Genomic DNA, 13,893 nt, shown 5'->3' on the forward strand with positions numbered 1-13,893 from the left:
TTTTTTGTCTGTGGCCTCTAGGACTAGAAATAAAACATCAGCTTAAAACGGATGCTGCTTTGTGGCATTCCTCTTGGTCTTACCTCTGGGGTTTTTTTGGCTCGATTCAAAGCATTCAGATGCTTGGAGATTTCATGCTGTAACATTCCAAGGATCGTGACCTAAAAATACAGTGCCTTCCTCTGAGAGATGCAGAAATGCACAAACTGTTTATCCTGATTTTGTTAGGATCTTATTGAAACATCCTCTATTTGATCAGATCCTTTAAAATGGGGAACGTTATGAGAGCAAAGAGGGCCTATGCCCAGAAATTTGGAGGAAGTGCAGTTATGGTTCATTTTCTTGCCTGCTGCTTCCCCAGGCAGCTGCCACTGGCCATAACAAGTATTCCCAGGAAGAATCACTACTGCCCTCAGTGAGCTGTATGGACAGGCCAGGGATTAAATCCTGTGGCAATTTCTGAAGTGCTAGGGAGAGGAATAACTGTGTAGAATATTTCCAACAGAGCAAGATTAGTAGATGGCTGTATAACAATGTCAAGTAAACTAAAATGAAAATGTTTTTTTTCAGCTTTCTATAGGAAGGCATATCTAGGGTCCATTGCCTAACAGCAAGACTTTTAGGTTAGTTTTTTCAGCCATGGATTTTCTCTGGATTGAATGTTCACAAGTGGCATTTGTTCAAAGTCTTGGAATACTTCTCTGTTGTCTCCATGAAACAGGTGTAACCCAGCTGGGCATCCTGTCAACTCCAGCATGGTGACTGTGCTTACACTGTTAAGGCAAAGAGCGTGAATGAAGTTTCTTGTGGAGTCAGAAGTTACATTTTTTTAAGTCCAAGTATGAACTGTTGACTTATTTAGCTATTAGCCCATCTTCTCCTTCAATGCATTTATGGCAAAGGGTATTCTAAGTGTCACTGGGCACAGTCTCACTGGAGTAAGAGATAAAAGGGAAGGAAGTAGAAGGTTTCCTTACTGAAGGGCAGATTTTCTTTCGGCTCTACTAAAGTCCTTGGATTTTCCATATGGGAAAGTGGCATTTTGCAGATACAGGCTGATGACAAAGGTGCCTTTGATGTGGGGAAAAAAGAGATGAGAGACACAGGTTTCCCACTGTGTGCAATGCTTGTCATCTTCTGAGTTTTTCATCTCAGTTGTTGTCCTTAGAGTTGCTGGCACTGGCTCACTGTCTGTCATAGTGATTGAAGTGGTTTGTATGGTGCAGGTTGAGCTGTAGAAATTGAGACATGGGTGATATGTCATCTGTTGCTTCTTCCAAGCACCTGAAAAAAATCACTAATCAGCTAAGTAAAGAATAATAACAAAAATGTCACAAGAATCATGTAGTTATGTACCTCTGTCTTCTTGTGGAGCTGGTGGGAAGACTTGTTTCTGTTGATGTGGATGAAGTATCTGAGCTTGGTATCAAGAAGAGCTTTGTTCTTTCACTTAGGCTTTTGCTGAAGCTGACCGAGCTTTTTCATTCCTTGTTTTGTATTTTTGTTGCACTGACACTAGACTAGTCCTCTGTGATACTCAGGAAACTGTTGGAAAATTTGCAGAACAACACTTCAGTAAATTTGAGTGAATATGGTCTCTTCTATTGTACTTTCCTATACAGGTTCTAGTAAAGCTGTTCAGATTCAAGCTGATGTTGCCAAAGGTGATGTCTTGTTTAGAATTAATTTGGTTTTTTGTATGACTTCTAGATTTTTGGAAGTTTGTTAATCTTTCTCCAAAGTTTTGATTTCTTCCATATTAAAAAAGAAGTAACAGTGAGCCACAATACTAACAAGGGCAAGATGCTAAAGTTTCTATACCTGCTTCTGTCTGGCATTTTAGCTTTCTCCCAGTAATTATCAGTATTGATCAATGTTCTGGTTTGAAAGCAAAACCAGTGAGACTCTAAGTCAGAAGTACAATTTATTGGGAAAATGGAAAAGGAAAACTATAATACATGCAATAATAGAAAATAAAAAACCACTGACAAAGTCAGAATATGACCTGGCACCCTGTTGGTCAGGGTGTTGGTAGCAATCCAGTTGGATTGGTGACTGCAGTCCTCCTGGAGTGGCAAATGTGGTTCTTTTGGAGCAGGGATCCCGTAGAAAGGGTGTCGTCTTCCTCTGAAGATCCAGGAGAAAAGACAGCCATTCCTCTGGGAATCCAGTGGAAAGACTAACTGTTGTGTCCTAAATCAATCCCAGATTATATCCAGGTGGGGATGCTTAGCTCCTCCCCCCTGGGTGGAGCATCTCACAATGGGCTGATATCATTTTAATGAGTCATGTGATGGGTCCATTAAACAGAAATGGCTCCTGGAGGGAGTTATCTCTGAGTCAGGTAGAAAGGCATTGATGGGCCCATTAACAGGAGATAAGGAAAAACAATGCTCCTCCTGGTTTTTGAGGATGGGAATAGAATACATCTTTATATTGTAACCTAGGACAATGAGACAGCCTAGTGTCTGTGAATGGATTTCACTTCATAAGACTAAATACCTCTTCCATGCGCTACACTCTTTACTCTTTCTTTCCCTGCATATGGAGTCTGAGATGGCAAATTGCAGATGTATAAGTAGATTTACCCTGATTGCATATTTCTGTGTGGTTGCAGTTGTGTCCTAGTAGCCAATGTGTGTGTCTGGTTCCTTTTAAGGATGAGGAGGAGTGGAAAAGGCGGTGGGTAGAATCCCGTAACAGGTGAGCTAGAGATGGGAAGGACACTTGCTTGTTAGGCTATAAATCATCTTGTCACATGCATAGCATCTCATTTCTGTTTGGGCTGGTCTGTTCTGAACTAGCCTGAAGACTTGCTTGTCCACTGTGTCTTTGGAAATAAGATTTTGAAGTTGAGTTTCTGTAAACTCCCTAAATTTTGCTTTGCATTGTGGAGATTATGCATCTCTTATGCCTGTGTTGCTATTATATCACTGACTGCTCCCCTAATGAGGCAAAAGCTAACTTCTTGATGACATCTGATAATGGCAAATTTTGTGGTCCAATGTCACACAAGATGTCTTCTGACTGCTCCTAGTAAAGACTCCACAGGCAAAGTAGGAATGATACCATGAGCTGGACTTAACCTCACCTTCCTCCTCTGGGGGCTTTAACTGTTGTACTTGGTATATCTCATTTCTGGTCACCAGAAAGGCAGTTGTAGCTCTTGCATCCTGGGTAGGGTTGGTCCTGACTGGTAAGTACGTTCCCACCCTGTTGCCCCCTCCTACAGTGGGATGTGGAAGATAACAGGAATAGCAAAACCAAGGAAAAATACTTCCTGGTGTAGTAGTTTTGCAAAACTATTACACTGGGTCAAGAAGAAGACAGTTTTTTGAGTTGGAGGGAGGAAACAAGTAATGCCAAAGCCAGTACTCACTACTAGCAAACTGATGTCCAGCCAGTATCTGAGCACTGGACAACTTTATAAAATACTTTCCCCAACACAGTTTTGTGTTCAGTATGGTGTAAAATGCCTCTTGGCCCGTGTGGGTCAGTTGTCCCAACTATGTCCCCTCCCAGCCTCTTGAACATCCTCAGTCTACTTGCCGGGGTGCTAGAATGAGAGAGATCTTGATGCTCTGTAAACACTGCTCAGCAGTAACTAAACCATGGGTGTGTTTCCAGCACTGTTAAGTTTACTTCCTGCCAGCCAAGCCCAGTGTACATGCAAAAGAGAGTTTATCTTTAAGTAAGCAAGAAAACCCCCTGTTTTATTGTATGGCTAGGCTTTCCTAAGAGTTTGATTCCCCAAAATGCATTGTATGCACTTAAACATGGGGAGGTGGTGGATTGAACTACAGCTTGCTGAAAGCCTCCAGAGTCCCTTCAGGCAGAAGGTCAGGTTTTGTGCTTCCCTGTCAAATAGCAACTTGTGTTATAGGAAGGGGAGGTTGTGCAGTACATAGTGTGATTGTTGTACTCTTTTTCAAGCTTCTAATTAAAAGTATGTATTATTAATGTTGTCTGTAGGTTCATTCCAGTCTCAGAAAAAGAACTTATTCCACAAAATTGTCAGCAAATTTAAGCGCAGAAAGAAGCTTAATGTTCCGGACACAGGTACTGGTCCATTGCTTAATTAAGGTTTTCAGCTTCCTTCTTTCTCAATTCAGTCTTGGGGAAATGCTTCTAGGCAGAGACACCTCAGCTATCTAGTCTTTAATTGCTTTGGTTCCTTATTTTCTCTGTCTGCTGTGATTCCATTGCCTTCTGGCTCCAGCTGATATTACCTTACTCCAGTATTATGCTGTTTTGTTTTTACTTGGCATCTCCATTTAATTACAGTTTCCCTGCTCCAGATGCCATGTAGCAGAGCTGACAAAGCAGGGGCAATTCTGCACTTGGCCCCAAAAACTTGAAGTCTTCTTCTACAGTTCACAGCTCTGTAGTCCTTGGGTTGCTCTTACTGCATTCTTGTGTATCAGTGACCATATTATTTTGCCAGAACATTTTTGCATGTCCCTATCTCCTATTCCTGTGATTTCTTGCTGTCTGGAACTTTGCAGCTGGTCAAGGTGTAAGAGCCTGGTCAGGACGTAAGCGCTTGTTTCTGCGCCAGATCTCAGAAATACCAGCATCCAACCCTGCCTCTGTAGAAATCTTAAACCAACTTTCTGTTTGCTTCATACTGAAAATACCTTCTGCAGTTTTTTAAGTTATGTTCCAGACCTTGTCTGCCTGCTATCTACTGTTAGCTTTCTAAAGTCTTTTTCTTGTTTCAGTGTCATAATCCTGCACGCTAGGAACTCACAACTCTTGAGGGGCATTTTCGAGTTTACAGTATGTACAGGATTATAGCTTAGCCTGCTTCCCTGGCCCCATTTTCTTTGATATTCAAGTCATGTCCAGGCTGTTCCTCTGTTCCACAGTGGTGTTCTCTCCTGTGTTGTTCCTGTAATGTAGGAAAAGCCTCTCTAGTTCTGCTTACTTAACTCCATTAATTTTGTCTGATTTCTTCCCCACACATGTTCATCTCTAAGATAATAAAGTGGTTGTTTCCATCTCCAGTTTCCCCAGCTACCATTATAGTTAATATCCTTTCCTAAGACTTGGCCATGTAATTTCCTCTCCTTTCCTGGTGCTGTGTTTTCTGTCATCTTTGTTGCACTTACGCTATTTTCCCACATAGACTCTGCTTGCTCTTCTGCATTCCATGGTGCAAATAATTAAAAATTACTTGCTCTGTCTTGTTGTATTTTTACAACAAATATGTTGTGGCAGTTGCTTATAAGAAGTAACTATCTTGCTTGGTGTAAAAAAGGCATCATACATTAGCATAATTTTTATTTGGCATCATTTGGATTTTGTTCCTGAATTATTAATAGACAAATTACAGAGAAATAGACAAATTATTAAGAAAAATGGGTGTTTAAATTCTCCTGGTGGAAAAGAAACAGTATTTAATAGATGATTAAGAGTAAAAAGTATAAATTCCTTAAAATTTGAAGATAAAAATGTGGGTAAACAAAATGTCAAACCCTGCATTTGTTTAAAAGAAGCCAGCCTGTTTTGATACAAAGTGAAGTGTGCACTATGATCAAAGATTCAACCATGGCAAGTGTTGAATACCCTGGCCTCGTTCCAGCACAGTACAGAGGCATGTCCTAGGAAGTTAAGCATGTGAATAATGTCATGGTGTCTAAACATTAAAGATGTGTCTGTGCATTTGCTTGGGCAGAGTCAGCTTGCTAAGTTCCTCCCAAGACTAAAGCAAAGACACGAACTTAAGAGCCTTACACAGCCCACATGTAATCGTCAGAGGAAAGGCAATGGATGTCTGTATATTGATGGGGAACTGCATTTTCCCCTGAATTACAGGGGGTAGAAAATTTGGAGTCTTGCCTACTCTGAAGTGTACCGTTAGTGACTGAAACTAAAATGTTGATCGGCAAAGGGCAGTATGGGCATGGCTGCAGCAAGTGCTGGACAGCCTTTCCTTCATATGCTGCCAGCAGATCTTCATCCTCTATCCAGGAGTTCCTAGGCAACAGGCCCTAAAACGTGTGACTGGGCTGTCTCATACTCTGCAGCATTCAAGATGGGAATCCCAGAATCTTCATTTCAATTCAGATAATATTTATTTGAGCATTTTGTGAATCAAACAACAAATGAAAATTTCTACTCCTTTTTGTGGTTAGTCTATACTTGTGGTGAGTCACAAGTCTAACTAATGTGCGGTTTTGGTTTTTATGAAGTTAATTTTGCAGAAAGAAGGAGCTTGAATGTTTGTATAGCTGCAGAGGAGACACTTGGAAGGATTGCTGTCAGCAGAGGTCTTGCTGGCTTCATGTTTTTTCATCTTGAAAAGTGTGTGTGCCTGTGTGCATCTGTTAGGAGTGAAGGAAAGTAAGTGCAGTAGAGGCAGATTTAATGTGATTGTCTTGTGTTGTCCATGTGTCTCTGGTACAAAAATCTGAGTGAATTTTGACCACACTGTACACTGCAGCACCAGTGCACATACAGAGCAGGGTACAGCCCAGTTAAACCCCAGTGAAATGCTACAGAGAGCACACAGTAATGCAATTGAATATTTTGATAGATACATCTCTTCCTTAGGAAGGCTGATAGAAGCACAGCTGGACTCAGGCCTGTTTGGGAAAGTTAACACTCGTCTGGGAGTTTAATTTTTCTGCCACACCAGAAAGGCTTTCCAATGGGAATGAGTACTTAAAATAACAAGTCACAGTGATTGCATCTTTGCAGGTACACATTGTGAGCTATGCTGAGGCTCTTGCATGGTCTGTGTAGCAGCCAGCTATAACATTGGCCTTGGCACAGGAAGGGGAGAAGAGAGGACGAACACATGCACTGGTCTGAGCACTCGTGAAACAGCCCTGTTGCTGCACCTGCTCCCGCAGCGGCTCTCCCACATACATCAGAGCCCTGTTTTGTGGCACTTGCAGCCCAGAGGGAACCAGTAGCTCTGTGCCTTTTGCAACCATTCTGGCTGGAGGAGGACTGGATCAGGATGGGCTCCTGCAGCAGAGCTTCCTGCCCAGGCCGCTGTCTCCTACACCTGGTTTGGCCATCTGCTGCTTTGTATCTCTGCTTGTTAGTCCCTGGTCCTTGCTGCATCTCTGTGTGCTGCCTGGCCCCAAAGCAGTATTATAGCAGTTTCCTATTGTCAGAAGAGCTGGAATTTTTGCCAGGTCAGTTTGGCATCACTTCCTTGGTGAAGTGGTTCTGTAGACACTGATGACTTGAAGTGATGCTCTGTCTGGCTAGATTTTCACTGTTTATCTTCATAAAGACAATTAATTCATTACAGCCTACCCGTCTTCCTTGATACCAGCATGCTTAGACCCACAGAGCATTTGTTCTGCACTAAGTATGGTTAAACTTCTGCAGCTCTCTTTCATAACAGGCATCACTAAAGAAATTCTTTAAAGTCTGTGTTTTGTTGGGGTTTGGTCTGAAAAGCTCATCTGAAAAACTGTGGTGTGGTCAGTTCAATTGACTTTGTTTTTCTTGTTCACAAAGATGGGGGGAAATTAGACTACGTGTCCTCTGCCTGCCTGCAGAATAGGATAAACTGTCTGTGCAGACCTTTAACAAACCTAGCTGAGAAAACCATCTGGCATAGACCTCTGGATATGTCTCTCAGAGTAGTTTTTGCCGTCGTGGTGTAGACATCCCTGAAGGCCCTCACCTTCATGGCGTATTCTCAACTCTGCTTGCAAAGATAGCCTAGTAGTTCTGCCCATGCCACTGTCATGGAGAGCTGAGCATGCAACTACCTGTTGGCAGGACTGCACAGTAACTGCAGAACCTCATTTCATGTCTAGACAATGTTCCCCTGAAAATTAGCTGAGTTCCTCTTGGGACAGCTCTTGAATGCAGGACAGTGTGGAAGCAGAATGGATATCAAATGGATTAAAGAAAACTACAGAGAATTAAACCTGGCTAGCCCTATCCTTCCTGCAGAATAAAACCAGGTCCTGATTTGGAGCATCTACATGGATATGCCTTTGCCACTTGAAGCAGTGGGATGCTGTTCCTCTTGAAGAAGGTTCAGAAGCACATAGTTTAGATGTAGAGTTGTTGAAACATGGACTCCTTTCTCCTCTAGAGATCAGTGCAAAGGGTCTTGCAAGTCAAGCCTTTGTGTGATTTCCAAGTCAAGTTTTATGTCTACTCAAATAATACTCTGTAGAGAAGTCAGTGAAATTATTTCTAAACACAGTGTCCAATAGGACTGCTAGAGAGAGAAAAAGATGCTCTTCCCTTCAACATTCACCCTGCACCCACACACAAAATACTCATTGTTCACCTTCAAACCTTCCTTCTTCAAGACTGTATGGCAGCAATATTGTGTTGGAGTGATAAAGAGTTTCTTTTAGAGCTAGAGGAAAAAAGGAAAGTAGATGACTTTCAAGTCTTATTTCAAGGATTAAAATAAAAACTTGGGAGAGGGAATATAAAACAATATAAAAACACGGAGAGGGAATATACTTACTGCATCTGAGCTTTTACAGCCACATTCTGCTGTTTCTTAATCAAACATGCCAACATCATATTCTCCTTATGTCTTCCACTGTTGCCTATTTTACCTTTCAAGGGTTTTTTTCTCTTTATTTTTTGACACATACAATATAAGAAAGAATAATATAAAAGGGAACTCTCAGCTGTAGTGATCAATCAAGTTAATTTCTAGTGACCTGACATGCAACACATCTAATTAAATGCATACCAAATCAAGTCTCTTTTATTCGTATGTTGTTCATCGTTTTAAGTAATATCTTAATTTTTTTATTAAATGTAAAAAAAAAAAAAAAAACAACAAAGTGGGTTGTAGTACTAAGATTAAAAGCATTATAAACTCAATCAAGCTTGAAGTCAAAGTGCTAATTAGAGCAAATCAGAATTAACAGATAGTGTTGGACTACAACCAGACTGTTACATTAAAATATAATCAACGCTTATGAATTCCCAAATAAGAAATCTGGAGAGAAAGCTGCCTATTTAATTATACATTCCAATTAAGATCCTGGTCTTGATGCACAAAGCTTATCTGAACATCTCACTGTTGGCCCAGCTGAGTTACTTGAAAGTCACATTTGCAGTCACTGATGCTTCTACCTAATTGGACTGTTACAGGGTGGATCTTTTCCTGTGCTTTCTCTTGAGCACTCTTTACAAAAAAATCAGTTTTATGGCAAAGCTGTGCTCTGGAGAGGTTGGCAGCTAGAGCTGAGCACTTCAAAATGCTAATTAAAGCTGTGTACTTTTTTTCCAAATAAAGAACATGCACAAGTTCAAAAATGTTTTACAGGAGAGCATAGGTGAATTAAAATCATAAACAAATTAAAGTTTGGAATGTTTCAAATGTTTGTGCATGTATGTACTAGATCTGATTGTATTCTTAGACAATAAAACATTAGAAGGTCCTTCCCATTCAAACAGAAGAGCAAAGGGCAGCTGCTAACAAGATGAAATGTATTACAGCTATTCTCTTCATCTAGTCCACATCCTCACAAAGAACTGTTTAAAAAGCCAGCAAATTATAAAGGTGTAATATAGCTATATCTTTGAATAGAAAATTCATTAAATCTACAAAACTACAATAAACAGGAATAGACACTAACATGAAAGGCAAAGGCCATATGCAGACTGTTAGGCTGTTGTGCATAGTTTGTGAGGCTGGATGCTCCTGTGTGACACCACCAGTCTCAGTGCAGGAGATTGGAATTTTTCAGTTCTTAGTCCTTCTTAAAGAGCAGCAGCACTCTGGCTTCAGTTCTGTCTGTGTAATTTTTGCTAGTCAAACCACCCAAAAAGTGACAAATGTGTCTTTAAAAAGTCTTTTAAATGGGGAGAAGGATTATAAGAAGCTGGAGGGAAGAGTAAGCTAACTGTAGCCACAGTAACAGCTGTGGAAAATATCTCAAGGACTGTTGCAAAAAGATGGGATATAAGCTGACAGGGAGTAAAGAAAATAATGAGTTGAAAATGCAGCAGGTGGGATGAGGTGCAGGCATTAGGAAAAAATACGTAATCATTCAGGATGGCAATGTACTGTGAAAAAATACCTCAAGAACTTGGTGCAGGTATCATGAGTGTTCCCAATTTCAAAACAGGTTAGACAGGCACCTGTAAAAATTTACTTGAGCATTCCATTCACTACCTGTAGCCTCTTTCTAACCCTAGGTGACAGTGATCACAGATGGGGCAGGCTTCATAACACTTTATCACAGAAGGGGAAAAGATGGCACAGATTGCGTTTATGTACTAGTGATACCCTGTGGGATCAGCAGAATGGCTTATTGAATAAATGCAAATTACAAACAGTTGACTACTACGCACTGAGCTCAGACTTCAAAAGCTTAAATATGTTTTGTGATTGCTGCCTGACCAGTTTCTTGTGAACCAGTTTCTTTGTAAACTCTTTAGTTGAGGGAAAATTTGGGATCATGTTCCAGTTCAGGGTAAAAAGCTACTTCAGAACATCAACACTGGAGCTGCTGAGAAAGATTTAAACTGTTCCTTTCTCATTCTCTGAATTTATATGGGCAGTATTTCTGTCATGGTATTCTATCACATGCTTACTTCCTTTTTTTAGCATGCTTGTCTTCAGCTGTGATCAAGTTATGCTTTTTTATTTGCAGCCTTTGGGGTGTTTTTTAAGGTTTGTTATTTTGTAAAAGGCAGTATTTCCCTTTCTTAGAGGAGTTGATGTAGAGTGACTAAAGAGGTAAGACTAGGTTTTAGTCAGGAATTGCTGAATTCTGCTTGTCAGTCCGTCTGTGAGCTAAGATAAGCTTATGTGAGGACCCTTTTTGTTCCTTAAATACGTTTTGTCTCTTACCCGCTTGCTGATATCTGTTGCAGAATATTTTATACAGAGCAATACCCTGCTCCCTCTCAAGTGCCGCTGCCAATCTCACAGTTTTCTTGGCAAATATTAGAAACTTGAACCTTCAGTATATCTTTAAGGTGGATTCTGTTACTTCACTGCAAACATCTCTGGCACTCAGATCATGTCTTGGCATGGGTTATGCTCTTGAGTACCTGTGTGGAACAGTTTTATGCAGATAGATGCAAAATGAACATAGCTAGTGGCTGAATTATTCTACATCTGAAGTTGTGTTTTTATTCTCTTCCAGCCATACTATTAGAAGACAGAAATTCCAGTGAGAGTGCCTGGAAGAATAAAATTTCTATATCTGCCCTAAACACTCCAGAGCCAGCAATGATGCATGAGCCTTTAGTTGGCAGCCAGAAAAGGAAAGCAAGGAAAACTAAGATCACGCATCTTGTCCGAACAGCAGATGGGCGAGTGTCACCAGCAGCAGGGACACTGGGTAAGGAAACTGTGGAGTTAACATTTCATTAAAACTGAATGGTTGGAGAAGGTTTGAGGGTGCAAGCAACCTGTCAGGGCAGTGGTTTTTAATTAGTTTTTTTTCTTACCTGCTTAGAATGGTCATTATTTAAAATACAGGTATCAACCAACTGGGAAATCACTGAGTCCATGATGGCCAACTTCTTTTGTTTGAATGACCAAATTTGTCTTTTCTCCCTGGGTATTTCACACTATGCACTGATGCATAGAGAAATGGAGAATGGTTACCTTTCATAATTTGTTTTCAGTCCAGCAAAGAAATTGCACTGCACCTGATTATAGGTTGTAAAACTGAATTTCATAGTATGGCAGTTATTGCCAGAGTCCTTGTTGGAGTTATCCAGCAAGAAAATCTTTCAGGACTGCCATATCTAAAACATACACAAAACCTCTCTTGCCTGACTAAAAAGATCCAATTCAGTTGAATACAAAATCAGTAAACTGCTTCATACTGTGCTTCTGACCCAGTAGCTTGAGTCAGAAGAGGTTACAGCATGAACCAGATGACACACATTTTGGCAGAATCAAAGTCCTAAAGGTAAGGGTTCTGTTAACTCCAGACTAGTCAGCATATCAATAGGCTGCAGTGAATTGATGGACTACGTCTGCATGCTTAACTTTCTTTGCAGAGGAGAAGCCAAAAGAGCTGCCACAAAGTACTCTTCAAAAATCATCAAGTGCAGAAACAGATTGCAACAGTGAATGCTCCAGAAACACAGTGACAGAAGAAAATCATAGTATTACATCGGATATGCCAGCGGTGTCTGCGTTTTTTAGCTTAGCTGCTCTAGCAGAAGTAGCAGCCATGGAAAATGTACACAGGTATGGTTTTCTTTTCTTCTTGTTGTCTTAAGAGAATAGCATGTGGCTGACCGCTTGTTCAGAAAACATGTGAATAGCAGACTGTTTAATTTGGCCTGCGTTTCCCCTTCCGCAGCTTTTTATGGATGTCTGCTTTACCGCACTTGCTTAGTCATGTTTAGTCTTCACCTGAATGACAGTGTAACCTGTTTAGCAGTTAGTAAAAGGATCCTTCCCAGTAAGCTTACGTACCAGTTTCTGTATGTAAAGAGGCTCTATGTGTCAGATAATAGCAGATTTTATTAGCTACTGCATGCTGATCTGCATTTTCTAGTGGCCTAAAACCTAAGATGGTGGAGAGAATTTAATACATTTTGAGATTAATTTTTTTATGCTGAACATGGCTGAGGGAAGCTAACTAGTAATTCTTACTCTTGTGCTTTGCTATGTGGAGGCAAAGCATCTGCCAAATAGCATGGAGCAGAACAACTGTGGCTGATGGAAAGCCATGGTAGCTTAGGTTGGTCCTCTCAGTTATTGAGTAGATCAGGTGGAGAATTACTTATGAATCAGTACAGAATGGTCAGACCTGTGATGGGAGTAGATCAATTACAGTAGGTCCTCTTTGGCTCTTGATTATCCAGTGTTGTTCTTTCATGGAACTTACTGAATATGAAGCCCCATCCTCTCCTGCAATAAAAAGTTGTTGAGGGAGCACTGGGCCAGCTTGAAACCATCACAGCCTCTGCAGATGCCATTTGATAGATTGCTGGCTGCCTAAGCAACTCCTCAAGGCAGCGGTTCATTAAGCCATTCACAACCTCAATTAACTGTTCCTCTCATGGGCCCCATAGATGATCCCAGTCCTTTTTGTTCAGGCTGCACATCAAATCCTCAAAGGCTTTTTAGAAGCTCAGGAACCTAAAAGAAATAGATCTGCTGGTTCCTCTCTGCAGAAGCTGTTGTCTTGCTTAAGCAGTGTTGTTTTGGGTGAGAAGTGATTTCACACTGCAGTCAGGCTGTCTGTCATCATAAGCTGCAAAATGGAACTTGTGGAAGTGCTGTGCTAAGCTTTGCTCTCACTCACACCATCGTGGTTTCATTGACTGCCATTAACACTGACCAGAAATGCACAAAAGCAACAGGATTTGCTATGCTGTGGTTTTTCTTCCTTGTGCCTTCTTGTCCTCCTCTTGTCCTTGTTGAAGTGAGCTAATGTTTTTCAGAGCTTTGTGCTTGGGTCTCTCTCTTTGAATCCCATCTTTTGCCATGTCATTATGTAGCTCGGGCAATGCAGCACCTTTCATAAGGCCTGAAAACACCAAATGTGCAAATATCCCACAACTGTTGGAAATGCCAGTTTGTAATCACCCTGAGGAGCGTGAAATGACAACAGGGGAGGACTCTTCCAGTAGAAAGTTAACCATGTCTCTCACTGACTTGGCGAATGGAAGTCAAAACAGAAACCTAAGTCTTACAGGCTAGATGCTACTGTTTTCTACTCTGCCAACTGTTGTTACTTTTTGTAACTCACTTTATTTGCAAATATCCAGAAATGTGAAGAAAAAAATTGGAGGTTTGCTTGATGTGTTTCTTCAGTGTCTGAATGTTTTTGGTTTTTTTTAATAGTTTCATAGAGCCCTGGGACATGGGGTCCTGGCAGTGTGGTTTTCATTTGAAGTCTTCTGCTTATCTTTGTTTACCTTGTTCATGCCTTGGTTAAGCACTGTGAGTCTGAGCTGCATTTTGTG

General features: G+C 40.9%; 1 protein-coding gene across 17 annotated transcripts in view; it reads left to right on the forward strand.

The window, feature by feature from the left end:
• Window positions 1-13,893, forward strand: part of BBX (BBX high mobility group box domain containing) — a 150,079-nt gene that overhangs the window by 117,147 nt on the left and 19,039 nt on the right. For 15 of the 17 annotated variants that reach the window (XM_050975967.1, XM_018920185.3, XM_018920186.3 and 12 more), the window contains 3 exons: window positions 3,973-4,059; window positions 11,103-11,300; window positions 11,971-12,163. In XM_050975967.1, the coding sequence (XP_050831924.1) occupies window positions 3,973-4,059; window positions 11,103-11,300; window positions 11,971-12,163 (478 nt within the window). The remainder of the gene's footprint in view (window positions 1-3,972; window positions 4,060-11,102; window positions 11,301-11,970; window positions 12,164-13,893) is intronic. The other 2 variants (XM_050973150.1, XM_050976834.1) reach the window with 1 other exon arrangement.

This window comes from Serinus canaria, chromosome 1, assembly GCF_022539315.1.
Source record: "Serinus canaria isolate serCan28SL12 chromosome 1, serCan2020, whole genome shotgun sequence".
NCBI lineage: Eukaryota > Metazoa > Chordata > Aves > Passeriformes > Fringillidae > Serinus > Serinus canaria.